The sequence below is a fragment of the Palaemon carinicauda genome, chromosome 30 (genome assembly GCF_036898095.1).
Source record: "Palaemon carinicauda isolate YSFRI2023 chromosome 30, ASM3689809v2, whole genome shotgun sequence".
NCBI lineage: Eukaryota > Metazoa > Arthropoda > Malacostraca > Decapoda > Palaemonidae > Palaemon > Palaemon carinicauda.
This window is the reverse complement of record NC_090754.1, coordinates 67,744,442-67,759,866: the sequence shown is the minus strand read 5'-3', so window position 1 is coordinate 67,759,866 and position 15,425 is coordinate 67,744,442. Positions and strand designations below refer to the sequence as shown.

Genomic DNA, 15,425 nt, shown 5'->3' with positions numbered 1-15,425 from the left:
TAATGAAGAAGAAAATTTACTCTATTAAAAGAGAGAGAGAGAGAGAGAGAGAGAGAGAGAGAGAGAGAGAGAGCGATATCTTTGTGTAAGTTATGATAAATAACTTTTTCATTTATCAATATCCTAAAAAGAACATAAAATTCATAATAATTAGGATTTAGTAATATTGTCTTTGTAAAAATTCAAAGAAAAACCTTGAAAGCCCTCTTGACATTTACTCAATTTTACGTTTGTTTTTCTCGTTTTCGGCAAGAATTTTATCATTTCAAAGGGGAAAAGACAATTTCAACATCATGCTAACTTGAGGAAGAAGAAAATTCTCTCTATTAAGAGTTCAGAAGGTAATATCGTTAGTGCAGAGAGAGAGTTGTGATTGTGAATAGAGGAGCGGCTGCCTTGCCTCACAGGAGAAAAAAGAAGCAAGAAATTGAGCAAAAGGATCTTTATTTGGGATTAAATTATGATAAATAACTTTGTTTTCTTTTATTAGTACCTATGATAATCATGATTTATTGATATTGTCTGTAAGAATACAAAGAAAAACTTTGAACGCCCGCATTTCAAAACTATACTTATTAACCTTCAGATTCAATAGTCTCCCTTAGTACAGGGTATTAAAGATCTAGCATTGAAATTTGGTATATAACTTAGGAATACAATATAAAACAATGAAATGAAGCCCTTTCTTCCAATTTTTTTTTCAATTTTTAAAAAAAAATTTTCCCTGATTATTAGGGTTTATTTTTACCATAATGAAAAAATTCATATCTGGCAGAAAAATTACTTTTAGAAAAAAACTTCACATTATTGGAGGTCGATATCAGGTCTATATAGGGTAGTAATCCCAGATCTTAGTAATAATTATCAAGGGAGGAGGTATAATTTAGAAAAGCACTAATTTTCAGGATAAATCACCCTGGCATCTCAAAACCGGAGGTCAGAGGCAAAAATCCTATGCAGTTGGGAGATGTCCTAAGTCACCTTATTAACTGGTATGAGTGTCAAAATCCTGTCATTAAAAAACAGCACTAGTCGACCGAACTCCTCAATTATTCTCAGTTAGAAGTGAAATCTCCCTCATGGAATGTGGTTTGAGTTCTTCAGTCCCCAAAAGGATCCCCGTACGAACCATTACGACAGGCAACAGGTTGCCACCTAACTTCGAAGAAGGTGTTCCTGCTCGTTTTGGCCTCAGCCAAACGAGTCTGTGAACTTCATGGTCTGTCATATGATGTCTTTCATTCAAGGGGATGGGGAAAGGTAAGCTTCAGCTTCGTCCCTGAGTTTGTTGCCAAGACTCAGAATCCGGGGGTTTCGGATCCTAGGTTCGACTCCTTCCGGATAATGAGTCTCCGCTCTGTAACTGACGATCCAAATCATCTGTTACTATACCTAGTAAGATGTTTGAGGTGCTACCTCAAGAGAACAGCAGCAGCTCAGCCCCGAGTGCCCTCGCTGTTCATCAGCACGGGTAAAAACAAGAGGAGGATCACAAAGAACACAATCTCTGCATGGATTCGCAGAGTCATTGACCTTGCCGTGAATCCCGATCCCCCTCCAGCACGTCGTCCCAGAGCCCACGATGTCAAGGGCGTAGCTACATCTTTGACCTTCAAAAAAACTACTCTGTGACGCAGGTATTGCAAGTGCGCGTTTGGAAACGGCAAACTACATCCACTGCCCACTTCCTGCAAGACGTAACACAGGAACCTTAATACGTTTTCTATTGATTCTGTGGTGGATGCAAAACGGCTGGTTTATTACCTCAAACTCCTTTTTGGACAAGTAGCAGAAGGTTTAGGGCATTGATTACCTGGGTTTTAGTTTGAGTGAATGAAAAGGAATGTCTGGCTCTTTTCCTTTCTTCATCCTCCCATCTCTTGGGAAATCAGCATCCTGGATCCTCTGCACAAGCTGACCTCAAACCTCGGCAGGAAAGCCATTGCTCCCTTGTGTAACCTAGTATTGTTCCAATACTGTTGTGTCCCCATACCCTGGCAAGGTGGTATTAGGAATGTCTCGGTCTCTTCAGTTATTTCCTACAAGACTGAATAACCTTTACCTTGACAGTCACATTGCTAGTATTTCACCACACACAGCTTGTGTAGGCCGCAGACCATGCTTATCAGGTTTAGCGAGGTGTTAGGGTCTTCTTATTTTTGCACGAAACTCTGCACAATAGGGAGTGTTCCGGGTGAGGCCAAAAAGCCAGATTGGCAGGGACATCCACCCTCCTAATGGGTGAGTCACCCCTGTAAATAGCGTTGGTTTGTATTCCAGTTACAGAACAAATGACAAATCCAGAGGTAATTGGTATTTTTCCTAACGATATTAACCTTAGCTATTTATACATACTTGCCTGCCAACCCTGTCCCTTGTCGGAGTCCTGAAGGCAAAGTGAAGCGCAGTCACAGGTATGCGATGAGGGGTGTAGCTAGGCTTCTTTAATACCCCTATAAATAGCTAAGGTTTGTATCATTAGGAAAAATACAAATTACCTCCCAATTTGTCATTTCAGCTGCTCATTTTGTTTGGAAAGGTGTTGACAGACTCAGTGGTTTACATAGTCTGGTTTTGCAAGGATTTATAGAACATTTTTTGTATTATAGATTTACGGGGCATGTAAGTGTTGTGTTAACTGGGAGTGTTATGGTGTAAGAACTTACTTTTCATTTATTTAAACTTATTTTAAGTTAAGTGTACCTTTATTTTTCTTATGAGAAAATTCAAGGTTTTATTTATAATACTGTACTATATAAGACTCCAATATTGAAAGGTGAATGCCGAGTATAGGATTAAATCCCAAATAGGAAACTGGAGTGATTAGGAGTTTACTTGGGGTTAGGATTGGTTACCTTTTGAACTAGTTTCAACTGGTTGATAAATTTATTAATCTAGATTGTTACTTTCCCATCTTATCCCACCTCCATCAGAGGATGTGAATCCGCAATATGAAAAACAGGAGAGTTTCGTGTTAAACAATTTTAACTGTAAAATTTATCATTTTTAAACTCTTCTGATGATCACATATGTGCCCCCGTTCTTCTCACTGATAAGTGATGTCATGAGCTTAATGACTGTGTTTTCAACTTGGAGTCATGAAGAGTAGGAGATATGTCATATCATCGACTAGTTAGTAGCTATCATCTGCCAGAAGGTGGGGTGTTTCTGAGAGGGGGAGACATTTTTTTTGTAAGTAGAGAGAATGGGAAATTTTTATCGTTGAGATGTCAACAGCTTTGAGTAATAGCAATATGAACATCAGTAGAGTATAAAAATAAATTTTATCATTAAAATTATTTTCATCCAGCTTTTATCATGTTTACTGTAGTATAAAATATAGGAAGGAATGGTAAAGCATGTGTTATTTGATAAATATGAGCTTAGAGAGCATTTTATGCTTCAAATTCTGAATTAAAAATATGTACAGTAATTACCATTTGTTTACAGGTTGCGAACACACGATGCACCTCATCCAAAAGTCATGGGTGTGTGACAAAATTACCAACGTTGAAGCCTATTGGGAAAAGTGCAACAAGACTTCTAAATGAAAAATTGCCTAATGGGTCCTTTGAAGACAAATATGCTAGTGATGAATATTTTGATGATGATGAAATGATTTCTTCTCCTGAGAAGATACCTGTGGGAATGAAGAGGCAAGTAAATCAATCATTTGAGTTTTCTTTTGGTAAGAAATTTAACTTAACCCTCATTGAATTCCATTACTATGCATTCTTATTAACTGTGGCTACCACCAATGTCCTTCCACAGGTTGTCACCAAGAAGGCGAACTGTTAGATGCTACTTATGTGAGAGGATGTTTCACAGTGTTCGGGAGCTGATGGCTCACATGCGGACAGACCAGCCCTATTCTGATCAGCGTGTAGAATGCAGAAAGTGTCAGCTAGTTCTACCCAGTGTTTGTGCTGCAAAGGCTCATATTCTCACCCATCCACCAGCCAACACATCTAATGTTTCAGTGTGTCCTGAATGCGGTAGCAGGTGTGATGGGCCAAGAGATTTTGTGCATCATTTAAATACATGTGGACATCAGTTTCGTCGCTCAGGTATTGTGTGCACAGTCTGTCAAGTTTGTTTCTTCAAATCGCAAGATGATTTTCTAACTCATTGGATATTAGAGCATTGTGGGAAGTCATATGAATGTGTGGTTTGTCAAAATACCTTTGAAAGCCTTGTGTTTCACAATTGCCAGTCTCCCGGGCAACAGGTCTTAGCAACATTCCGATGTCTCCTGACCTGCCCACTCTGTTCCCAGTCTGTACAGTTACACGCACAAGAGGAAAGTGATGCCAATGTCAAAATTCAATCCCACCTGGCTGATTGCCACCCGTCCATTATAACTAGAGTTCATTATGTATATAAATCAAAATTTTGCACTAATGCATTCCGCTCAAAAGACGAGTTACGAGCTCACCATGACCGAGAACACCGTCGAGATAATCATTACCGTACCAAAACTTGTACATTGCATCACGAAGTGTTAGGATACCAACATCAGTATTTTAATGGTCAGGAGCCACGAAATGCCTTCGTTACATTACCAGTAGCTTTGAGTGCAGAAGAGTTACATGAAGCACGTATAAGAGATGTACCGACTGTTAGTAGTGTGATTGATAAGACCCTATTCCCTGATGTACCATCACTTGAAAATGTCAAATTTGGTAAAATGGAAAAACATGGTAAAGTTAAATCTGGAAAAGCTTCTGGTAAAGAGGTTGAATTAAGAGAATTGTCTCTGAAAGACAGTACAATTAAAAAAGATATTGACCAATTAGATAAATTAAGACCAAATGTATGTTATCAATGTGGGTTCATGTTAAATGATAGCAAGGATTTTAGACGCCATAAAAAAGCTTGTGATGGGGAGAATAATGAGCGTCGGTGTCAGGTTTGTGGGTTTACTGGTATAGGTGAAGATTTTGCTCGTCACTGTCGTGGTCATATTCAGGAAAACTCAATCATTTGTATTTACTGTAATGGTACACAGTTTAGTAATAATTCTGACTTAGAACAACACTTTGAGCTCCATGTTCATGAGCAGTTTTTGTACCCTACTGTCTGTTCATTCTGTTGTTGTGCTTTACCTGATGTTTCCACAGCTTTGATACATCTCCACGAAGAGCATGATCCTTACTTTGTACAGTTTGACTCCTCAGAATTTGAGTGCAACAGATGTGGAAGACGCTTCCATGGAGAAAGGGGATTGAGTGTCCATCTAGGTCGCTGCACTCTCGGCACAGCCACTCCCACTCCATCAGCTACAGGTTGTCGTCAGTGTCAGGTTTGCACCAAAGGTCTCACATCAGAAATGTTTGGTCGTCACATGGTCTCTCACCTTGAGGAAGGACTTCTTGTGTGCAGTCTTTGTGATGGACGAACACTTCCGTCTAGCATGGCTCTTTTACACCACTTGGAAGAACATGCTGCTGCTTTGGCATATCCTAGCTTATGTCCCATGTGTAACTTTGCAATGAATGACAAAACATCTGCTTTGACACACTTGAAAGAAGAACATGGTTTTGGTAACTTACTCTGTGCAGATTGTGACATGCATTATAATTTCACATATCAACTGCAACGTCACACAGACATTGTTCATAAAATTTGTTTATATGCAAAGCGGCGTTACATTTGCTGGATCTGTCGTGCATATGACCATGTAAAGAAAGAGACCTTGATGAATCATTTCCGTACTGTGCATTTACTTGACCGGGAACAGGTTGATGAAAAAGTCATGATTAGGACACGTGGTCAGGGTACCATGCCAACGTCTCAGTTTATACCAACAAAGCCCCTTGGGAGTAAGGAAATTCCGGGCTCTGTTTCACCAAACAAGACAGATGGAGATTTAAGGGTGACTAAACCTCAAAAAGAGAAGTCAAAAGTATCTCCGAGCAAGTCTGCTGTCCTGTCAGAAACTGCCTCTCATCCACAAGGCAAATCTCAACAAAGCAAATCATTGCAAGCCTCCCCTATCAAAGTATCTGGAGGTGTTCCTTCTAGTCCTGGTAATAAGATAAGAAAGAAAGATGATGTAAAGTTGAAAGATAAGACTAAAGTGTTGATAAAAAGATTGCCCGATTCTATCCTAGACAATCAGTCAAGATGCAAGAAAAGAAAACTTCCCTTTGATGAAAGGAGACAGATAAAAAAGATTAAGAGCAAAAAGAAACTAAAAGTATATAAATGTAGTACTTGTGGTTTTGGTACCAACAGCAAAGAAAAACATGACAATCATATATTAAAACACAGTGAAGCTCTTAAAGAGGTTGAACCTGATGGATATGTATGTACAGAGTGTGGGGCTTCCTTTGTGGTAGAGCCTTCTCTCGCCCGTCACATGTTCTTTGCACACAAGGTTAAACTACCTGTAACAAGTGTGGATGAAAACAAAGTTGTAGTCAATCCTATAGATGGAAACATTCCAGCCATTAATGCCAGTCCCAATAAAGATGTAATTTCTATGAAAGCTCCTAGTATTATTGATAGTGGAGTCTCACCAGCAACTAATAAAGCTATCAAAAAGGAACAGCCAGAAAATAGCTCAGATAAACTAAGTGATACATTAAATCAGGTAGAAGTGAATGCAAATATTGTGAAACCTAAACTAGACAGTAAGCGTAAAAAAGAAGGGAAATATGGGATTAAACCTGATTCCAATAAGATTGGAAGTGATTCTAAAAAGAGGAAAGTTTCTCCTGTGGATGAAATTCTTGACGTTAAGGAAGAAGTTAAGGTTAAAGAAGAGAGAGAGGAAAGTGAACTTCCCATTGTGAAGCATGAAATTGAAAATGGGGATAGTGGCATTAAAGATGAAAAAGTGAGCAGAATAGTGAATGAGGGAGAGGTGAAAGATACCATAGCAAAGAGAAAAGCTGCTAGAATAACTACCCAGAAAAAAGCAAAGAAAGAAGTGTTTAAAGTGGAAAAAGAAGTAGCAAAGGTTAAAGTGGAAAAAGATAATTCTAAGAAAAGAGGAGCCAAAGAGATGGCGAAGGAAGCAAACAAAAGGCGGTTAGTGGATGGTTCGGTAAAGAAAAATAGCTTGAAAGGAGGGGCAAAAAAACTTGTTAAAGATACCAGTACAAAACGTAAAGTGAAAGACTTGAAAAGAAAAACATTGAAAGTATCTGCAAAGAGGAAAATTGGAAAGGAATTTGGCCTTGCAAAGGCTGGTGAGGAAATGGGAGAGGTTGTATTTGATGACCGGTGTGTAGTTTGCAAAGAAAGATTTACAAATCCTGTGGAGTTATATAGTCATTTAAGAACACATGGTATGGCTTTTTTAAAGCTTGGTCGTAAAGCTCGCCCCTTAGGAATGGAAAAGCCTGTAGATAATTAGAATATAAATATTAGGATTTTTATTTTAAATTTCTTAGCTCTTCATAATTCTATGAAAAACTTTTTATGTGTATAAAATATATTAATGTTAAATTTATAGACCTGCAAAATATTCTATACAATGGTGTTGAAAGAATATTTAAATTTTTTATTTATTTGTTTTTCTGAATAAAATTTTTGAATACAGATACAGTACTTTTATGTATAGGTTTTTTTTCTATGCAGTGGGTAAGCACTAGTTCAGTTTCTGTACTTTTATAGCCATTTATTCTAATTCATAACATTGTAGGTTGACCTGTAAAGCTCTTATTAACCATCCATTAAAACCCAAACAGATCATCTTAACCCTCCATATAGAACCTTAAGATCTTGATAACCATCCACTAAGCAAAAAGTGTACACGGTACCTAATGCATAGTACTGATATAATTTCCCATTGCAATAACCTTTTCAGGCATCTAAATATTTTTAAGGATTTAAAGTTTATTAACACATTTTATTTTTTCAGATTTCTCTTGTTTTTTTATGCCTTGTGTTTGATAAAAAAAGGCTGTTAATAATGTACATGCATTATTTCTTGGCCATTTTATTTAAGTTATTTACCTAATATTGAAGAAAATATTTTATCTCATGCATTTGCATCAACTATTTCTTTTAAAAGAAGAGTTGTATACTGTAGTCCAGTGGGTACAGCTTCGATTGCTTTATCTGCACGTTTTGAAGTCGGTTGTCTTGTATGTAATCATTTCATAGTCATAGGCATTTCAGATCTACAATACTGACCCACTTTGTTATTCCTATTTTGTCTGGAGTGAAATTAAATCCTAATTTACTGTAATATAGGGAAAATTTCCTTTTATTACAGATTTTTAGCAGTTTCCAAGACTTGATCATATATTTCTTCTCTTGACATTTTACCATCCTAATTAGGATAAAACTATTTGCTCATAAGAATTGTCGTGTGGCCATCAGTTTAGATAACTTCTTAAAATAATTTTTGGTGAAGTAGTGTCATATATACCGTATTTCCCATGTCATAAGACACTGCAAGTGGTAAGAAGCACCCTTAAAATAGCAAGGCAGTTTTAGAAAAAAAAAAAAAAAAATGAGGATTTTAAAAACTTATTAGCACAAATCCCTAGTCACCGACTCGAGCGTTATTATTGTCTTGCATAGTAACTTTTCTTATTTCGGCTGAATTATGAAATGTTTAAGTTAATATTAATTGGCTATATGCTGATGATCCCAATATTATTACATATTCATTTAAGAGACCACTAAATCAGTCTTAATTTCCACCACAACTACACTTTTAGTCAGAATGTTTGGTGTTTCAAGTGAAGTTTACATGAAAGCAGCGTTGCCAAAGGTGCATGAAATTTTGTTAAAGAGGTAAAATTCTAGTACTATTTCCAAAATCCCTCATATAGCCCATAAATTTTCACACAAAATGTAATTATTGATTAAAGAAATCTAGACATTCTTTTAGGTGGAATAATTTTGCTACTGTTCATGTGATTCTAGGTCATTACTTTTCTGAAAATTGGCAATACTGCAATCAAGTTTTTTTCCAAGGTCATATTCAGCAAACATCTGTTTGTATTATTTTGTAACTCAGGCAACAAAGTCATTATCAATATATTGTTTTATTACAAAACATCAACACAAATGAGAAAATAGATATATACTGCATAAACAACTAATATGTCATAGTGTCGTCTGCTATGGGACCATTAGGTGGCATGTTATCTTGTAGAAGGGGGTTAGTGAGTCATCAGCTGATTAGAAAAAAAATGCTACTGTACTTCATTAAATTAGGTGCAATATAAAAATAAATGAATTTATTACATAGGAATGATAATTGTAGGTTTATATTCTATCTCTCGTGAGTTTGGGTGCTTGTATGTCAATAGATGGGTGTTTGAAGGGTGTCAAATGCCCCTATACAACTTTTTCTTAAGTGTTAAGACGCAGGGTGATTTTAGGGGGCATTTTTCTGAAAAAAAAGGTGTGTCTTATGACACGGGAAATACGGTAATTGCAAAGTATTACCAGTTATTGCTTATATTAGGCAGTAAGCATCTCTACCAAGACCTTATTTTTATTGGTAGGTAGCTTATCCAGACCCCTGAATTAAAATAATTATCATAGGTCTAGCCAGTAACTATATTTTTGGTGGAGGAAAAACTAGAAGTTGCATCTAAACCCATCAGCTCTTAATTTTTTTACCTTTTACCAAACTGCAAGTATGATTAATAATTCTTATTTTAGCCCGTAAATCCCATTTCTAGGTTGGTGTTATGTCCCCCCCCCCCCCCTTCCTTCCATTATGTTGTCCATCCTCCTAAGTTTTGCATAGTGCAACTGCAATTCTCTCCCCTGTTGCACCTCTGTGCTGAATGCCTCCCTGGCTCCAACTGTAGGTCATAGGACAATTTTGATTAATCATATCAACCCTTACCATGCTAAATCCACTTAACTACTTTCTCTTTTTTTTATCAAGCATCATTCAACAAGACAACAGATGAAATTCTTTACTTCCATTGAGTTGGAATAAATAGTTTGCTTGTTCTGTATATTGGCAAAAGTTTTATTCATCAATAAATTTATTTAAAAACAATGGATTATCAAATTTTAAATTAGCAAAATTTGCTATCGGCTTATTGACATTAGGATAGTTGCCTAAAACTTAATTAATGGCTTAGTTAGAGCAAGTGTAGCCAATTTTCTAAATTTTTTTGTGTAAAATTATAAATATTTTTTAATCCTTTTGAATTAACTCATTGTAAACCTTTTTGTATCATATTTAGCCTATGCTGTACAGTATGGTATTAGAGGTTTATCCAAATGTGTAGTGACTGTGTAGTGACCGAGTGTGAATGATCTCCGATTGAAAAAAGTATATGTTCTGGCCATGTGGTGATTTCAAGATTTTACAGTGTTGTTTTGGCACTTGTTTGAGATAAGGTTTCATGTCAAGATATGATCTGTCCGATTCCAATGGATTTGGACTATATAAACTTTGAGCTGAAAAAAATACAATTTGCTTGATATCCCATTCACACCCCAGGCCCAAAACATATGTCACTAGTTTCAAGGTGCTGAAAAGCTAGATTTCCTCCTCAAATAGTTATAAATAATTTGTGCTGCATAACCTTGGAATGCTTGTTTAATATTATTAGAAACTTAGATTTTTTAAAGCCTTCACCTCAGAGAAAATGTCTGCCACACTGCAGTTGTTATTTTCACTTGTAAAGATATATAATGTACAAAATAGTAGTACCCAACAAATTTCATACCTTGCATAGTTTTTATAACATTTTGTGTGTGTGCAGCACATTGGTAAAAGTGTCGGGGGTTTCCTTTGCAGAAGTATCCCTTGGCTCCAAGTTACATTCCTTTCAATCTTTATTTGTGTTACCTTTTTTGTACCACCTAGTTTTAATTATTTTCCAACTGTTATCATTTTATTTCTCTTTAAGTATAAAATGTTCTAGGCCTGCCTTATGGAAAGTATTGAAATGCACCCAATTGTAAATTCTTGAAGCGTTCATTTAGGTTTTTGTGATACTGTCTGATCTCCTAAAAGATTTTGAGTATTTTTAGGGAGTCCAACCATTTGTTTATATGCAGCATGTAAAATATTTTAGATTTAAATTCAGGAAATCGTATCATATACATGGGCACAGAATTAGTAATGATCAAATTCATATTCACAACCAAGATTATAACGACTATATATGGTTTTTTGTAATGTAATAATTTCAAACAAATGTCACACTCTCATGTTAACAGTTTTTTGTGAGACTCAAGAGATGTATAATGTGCTCTTGTGCTATTTTTAAAAAAATAATCTGTTGAGGTTTTGTATGTACATTGTATTTAGAAGTTTCCCTTTTTGGGCAAGAGAAATTTTTGATAACCTGGATATTTATTCTTTTAGGAATTACTATGCATTTTGTCATTTTAGTTTTAGAAATTGCTTGTTTACTCTGTTCTGAAGGTGAATGACTCGATATGCATTTTTTAATCCCCCCACATTTTTATGTCTACATTCCTACCAAAAATGATCTCTGATGCTTTTCTGACAAGATGGAAATTATTTGCATGGAGTTGGGCTTGCTTTCTTGTAAGCATTATATCAGCTGTTTGGATTTGCTAACCTACTGTAGCTTCATGTTCAGGATGTTTTCTACATTGTTTGACATTTTACAAACAAAACATCCTGAAGTGGCTGTTTATTTAAGGTGCAAAAATTTCTACTAGAGCAAGTTGCCTGAGCTAAATATCTTTCCATACATATTCTACAATATTTTTTTACAACTGTGTAATTTGTAGATTATATTAAAAGATTTTATTAAAAAATTTTAGGTGCAATATTCTACAGAAATCCTAGCTATATTGTTGATATGTTGAAAGTTTTTTATTCAAGCTATACAAAAATAATCCAGTTAAAGTTTTTATTTAATCCCTTCAAATATTTTTGATTTGAGATATTCTTTTTCAGTTTACTAAATTTTGGAATTTGGATGAAGGGGACTGTCTGCTATAGTGTTTGACATAACTTTAATTTATAGTTTCTATGTATGCAGAAACATGTCCTACATGCTCTAGAAGGTTCAGACAATTATTTTTACAAATATTGAAGATGAAGCAGTCTTTAAATGAAGAAGTCATCCTTATTGCGTCGTCTGCATGGCTGAGTTTGACAGAATCGTTTTTGCGTGTTTATTTTTGCATATATATTTAGCAATTTTTTCACTTATGTTTTGAAATCTCTTACACCTGGCAGAGATAGAAGGCTTTGGTAGAGGGTAGATGAACGCAAACTACAGTCTATGAGAAGACCCATCTGAGTTTCAAAAAACTTATTAAAGTTATGCTGCATGTGTTTGTTTACTTGCAGTTCATATGTACATTGTGTTTACACGTCGTCCTCGTGAACTTTATAGCAAGGCCAATGTTACCTAGAGTCAAAGAAAGAACGAAAAGTGAGCACAGAGTAACAACAAAAGAACCGAGAAGAGAGGGAAACATGAAGAGTACAAAGCTGGAACATTTTTAACGAAAACTTTGGCAACAACGAGAGGCTGCTAGCAACTCTTTAACACCCTCACACCAAGTGTATTATTAAACTTATTGTTTAATACCTCGTTTAGGGAGCCTTCATGTAGGAATAAATGATAAAAGCACAAAGTAATGTTATCATAATGTTTTGTTTTTTCTATGAAAGGAAAAAATTATAGCAAATCTTTGGGAGCTCATAACTTGGAAACACTTTCACAATTTGGTACATTTTTCTCACTAATTTTTTGTTTAGAATAGAGATATAATTGAAAAGAGGAATTGAAATCCCATGATTTTGGGGACAGAATTTTTATTTTCCTTATTTTGCATCTAAATAAAAAAAAAATTAGAAAAAATTAACTAAAAGAAAATCTGTCTCAGAAATATTTGGTTTATAAAACGGATTTTGAGCGAAGCGAAAAATCTATTTTTGGGCGAGATAGCCATGTCGTCCTGATGGAAGGTTCCTAATAGTAGCTTCCAAGGGATATATGAACTACAGTGATATTCCCAGAGAATTTACCTTTAGGTCTCCAGAATTCTAACTCCTGGCGCGAATAGCCTTAAAATTTCTCTTAAAGATATCGCATAAATCTGGGACGTATATCTTGATACGACACATAGCGTTCTTCACCCCGAATAGCGTTTTCCCTTCGAGGGGGAAGAGTGGCAATTTTGGAAGGGGAGCCGTTATCAAGGTTGCCCTATTTCCCATACTACTATTGAGTATCAAGATGGCAGTCATTCCTTGTAGCATTGAGCATGGTGCTACAGATATAGTAGTTTCGAGAGGGATAAGGCCTTTTCTATAGAAAAGGAGAGTGGGTCCATCAGGACGACATGGCTATCTCACCCAAGATTAGATTTTTCGCTTCGCTCAAAATCCGTTTTTTGGGCTCAAGCCATGTCATCCTGATGGAAGTTCACCAGAGAATTACTAGAAAGTACTGTATCTGTGGATTTTCATCGGTGCCTTAACCTTGGGACAATTTTTCCATGGTCATCTGGACCATTGAGACAAATGACGTTACTGTTATCCGTCATTACCACTAATCATAGACAATGTTAGTGCTTCCTGCCCTCTACAGGGAAGAGTCATACTAGACAGTAAAAAAGGGTCCTCAAGGTTAGCATATATTGTATAAACAAACATAAGTATCCACCAGATATACAAACGGTCTCACGGTTTGTATATATTGTCGGAACTATCAGTGTCAACTATATCCATTGCTAATAAGCCTACAATGATACAAGGTTTACTTAAATAATTAAGTAAGAGAACTCTGGCATCTTTAATGTGCAAATTGCAGGGTGAGAAAGGACGCAGTTACATTCTAATAGACATTCATTTCGAATAAATGACTAAATGGAATAATGAGTGAAACGAATGTAACATGTTAAAGGAATTATATGTGCAACGTATACAGAAAATATCTTTCCCTCCCTGAAAGGGAAGAATTGATAAGTGCCACTCTAAAACGGAAAAATTTTGATAAATTTTTACAAATAAAATTCTGTAAATGTTGTATACTATCAACACTGTACTACGTAACACGGCACAAGTGTTATCTGTATAATTCCACACCTGAGATTTTTAACAGACTTAGTGTCACCATAGTGACACTCACTTAAAAGGTATCACACTGGAAGTGTCAATACCTTTTCACCCTAATTGATAGTTCCAATCAATTAACTGTTCATCGCAGTACTAGACGGCAGGTTTTAATACACTACCTGCCGCCACCACATAATGCTTCAGGTCATGGACTTGCTTAGCGTAGTGTTTGTAGAACACTGGATGATTTCCATCCAGTATATGAGCGAAGACGCTCAAAGTCCATATACTGAAAAAAGTTAAGTGATGAAGCAATTTTCCTCGGATCATGACCTGCGGGTGTACTGTCATGATCTGCTCTGCGAATAAAGTAGGTGAGCTTCGCCCTCAGTTGTTTTAGGGACGTTTGATCCTGAGGTTTCTCCTTTAAAGAGCTGTCCTCCCCTGAAGTCTGAAGTTCTACGAAGATAGACCTTTAGACACTACTGGACATAGAGAGACATCTTCCTTCAGAGGGCAGATTCTCCAGGGACCCCATCTTTTAGTGGGTAGCTTGTTCTTGGCGAGAAAGGTTGGATCAGGAAAGAGATTCAGTTCTCCCACTTCTGTGAACTGAATGTGGCCCTCATTTCTTGATAGGACTACCATTTCACTTACTCTAGCCCCTGAGGCTATAGCGAACAGGAAAATAACCTTCTGGGTTAGATCCTTGAGAGAACAATCTTCATTGTTCATAGATGAGGCATAATGTAGGACCTTGTCCAAAGACCATGAGATGGGCTTCGGAGGAGCTGCAGGCCTAAGCCTAGCGCATGCCTTTGGAATCTTATTAAAGATTTCATTTGTCAGATCCACTTGAAAGGCATATAGAAGAGGTCTATTCAAGGCTGACTTGCACGTAGTTATCGTGTTAGCTGCCAGACCTTGATTATGAAGGTGGATAAAGAAGGACTGAAAGAAGTTCATTGAAATTTCTTTTGGTCCTTTTGCTTTAACAAAAGCAACCCACTTTTTCCAAGACGATTCATAATGTCTTCTCGTTGACTTAGACTTGTATTCTTCTAGGAAGTCTATATTGCCTTCTGAGATCCCAAATCTTTTCTTAACTGCCAAGAGGAAGTCTATATTGCCTTCTGAGATCCCAAATCTTTTCTTAACTGCCAAGGAGAGCAAATCATGAGATGAAGGCTTTGGGTTTTCTGTGTTGAATCGAAGACAATTAACTTCTGAACCCTCTGAGATAGTGCTGGGTTCAGTACAAGGGCCAGCCTCAGCCTCAGTTCCCTCACTAGAGGGAACCAGTTGCTCTTGACTATTTGGGAGCCACCAGAGCTGCCTTTCCTTGGAAGGATCTCAGCGTGTTGAGGACCTTCCGCAGGAGATGGGATGGAAGGAACAGGAATTTCCGGGTCCATCCGTTCCACACTTAGAGACATGGCGT

The 15,425-nt window shown here is 36.6% G+C and overlaps 1 protein-coding gene across 5 annotated transcripts in view; it reads left to right on the top strand.

Annotated features, from left to right (window-relative positions):
• LOC137623254 (uncharacterized) overlaps window positions 1-11,583 on the top strand; it is a 54,541-nt gene extending 42,958 nt beyond the window's left edge. For all 5 annotated transcript variants that reach the window (XM_068354001.1, XM_068354002.1, XM_068354004.1 and 2 more), the window contains exons 8-9: window positions 3,451-3,656; window positions 3,772-11,583. In XM_068354001.1, the coding sequence (XP_068210102.1) occupies window positions 3,451-3,656; window positions 3,772-7,363 (3,798 nt within the window). In that variant the 3' untranslated portion in view covers window positions 7,364-11,583. The remainder of the gene's footprint in view (window positions 1-3,450; window positions 3,657-3,771) is intronic.
• Window positions 11,584-15,425: the final 3,842 nt, after the last annotated feature.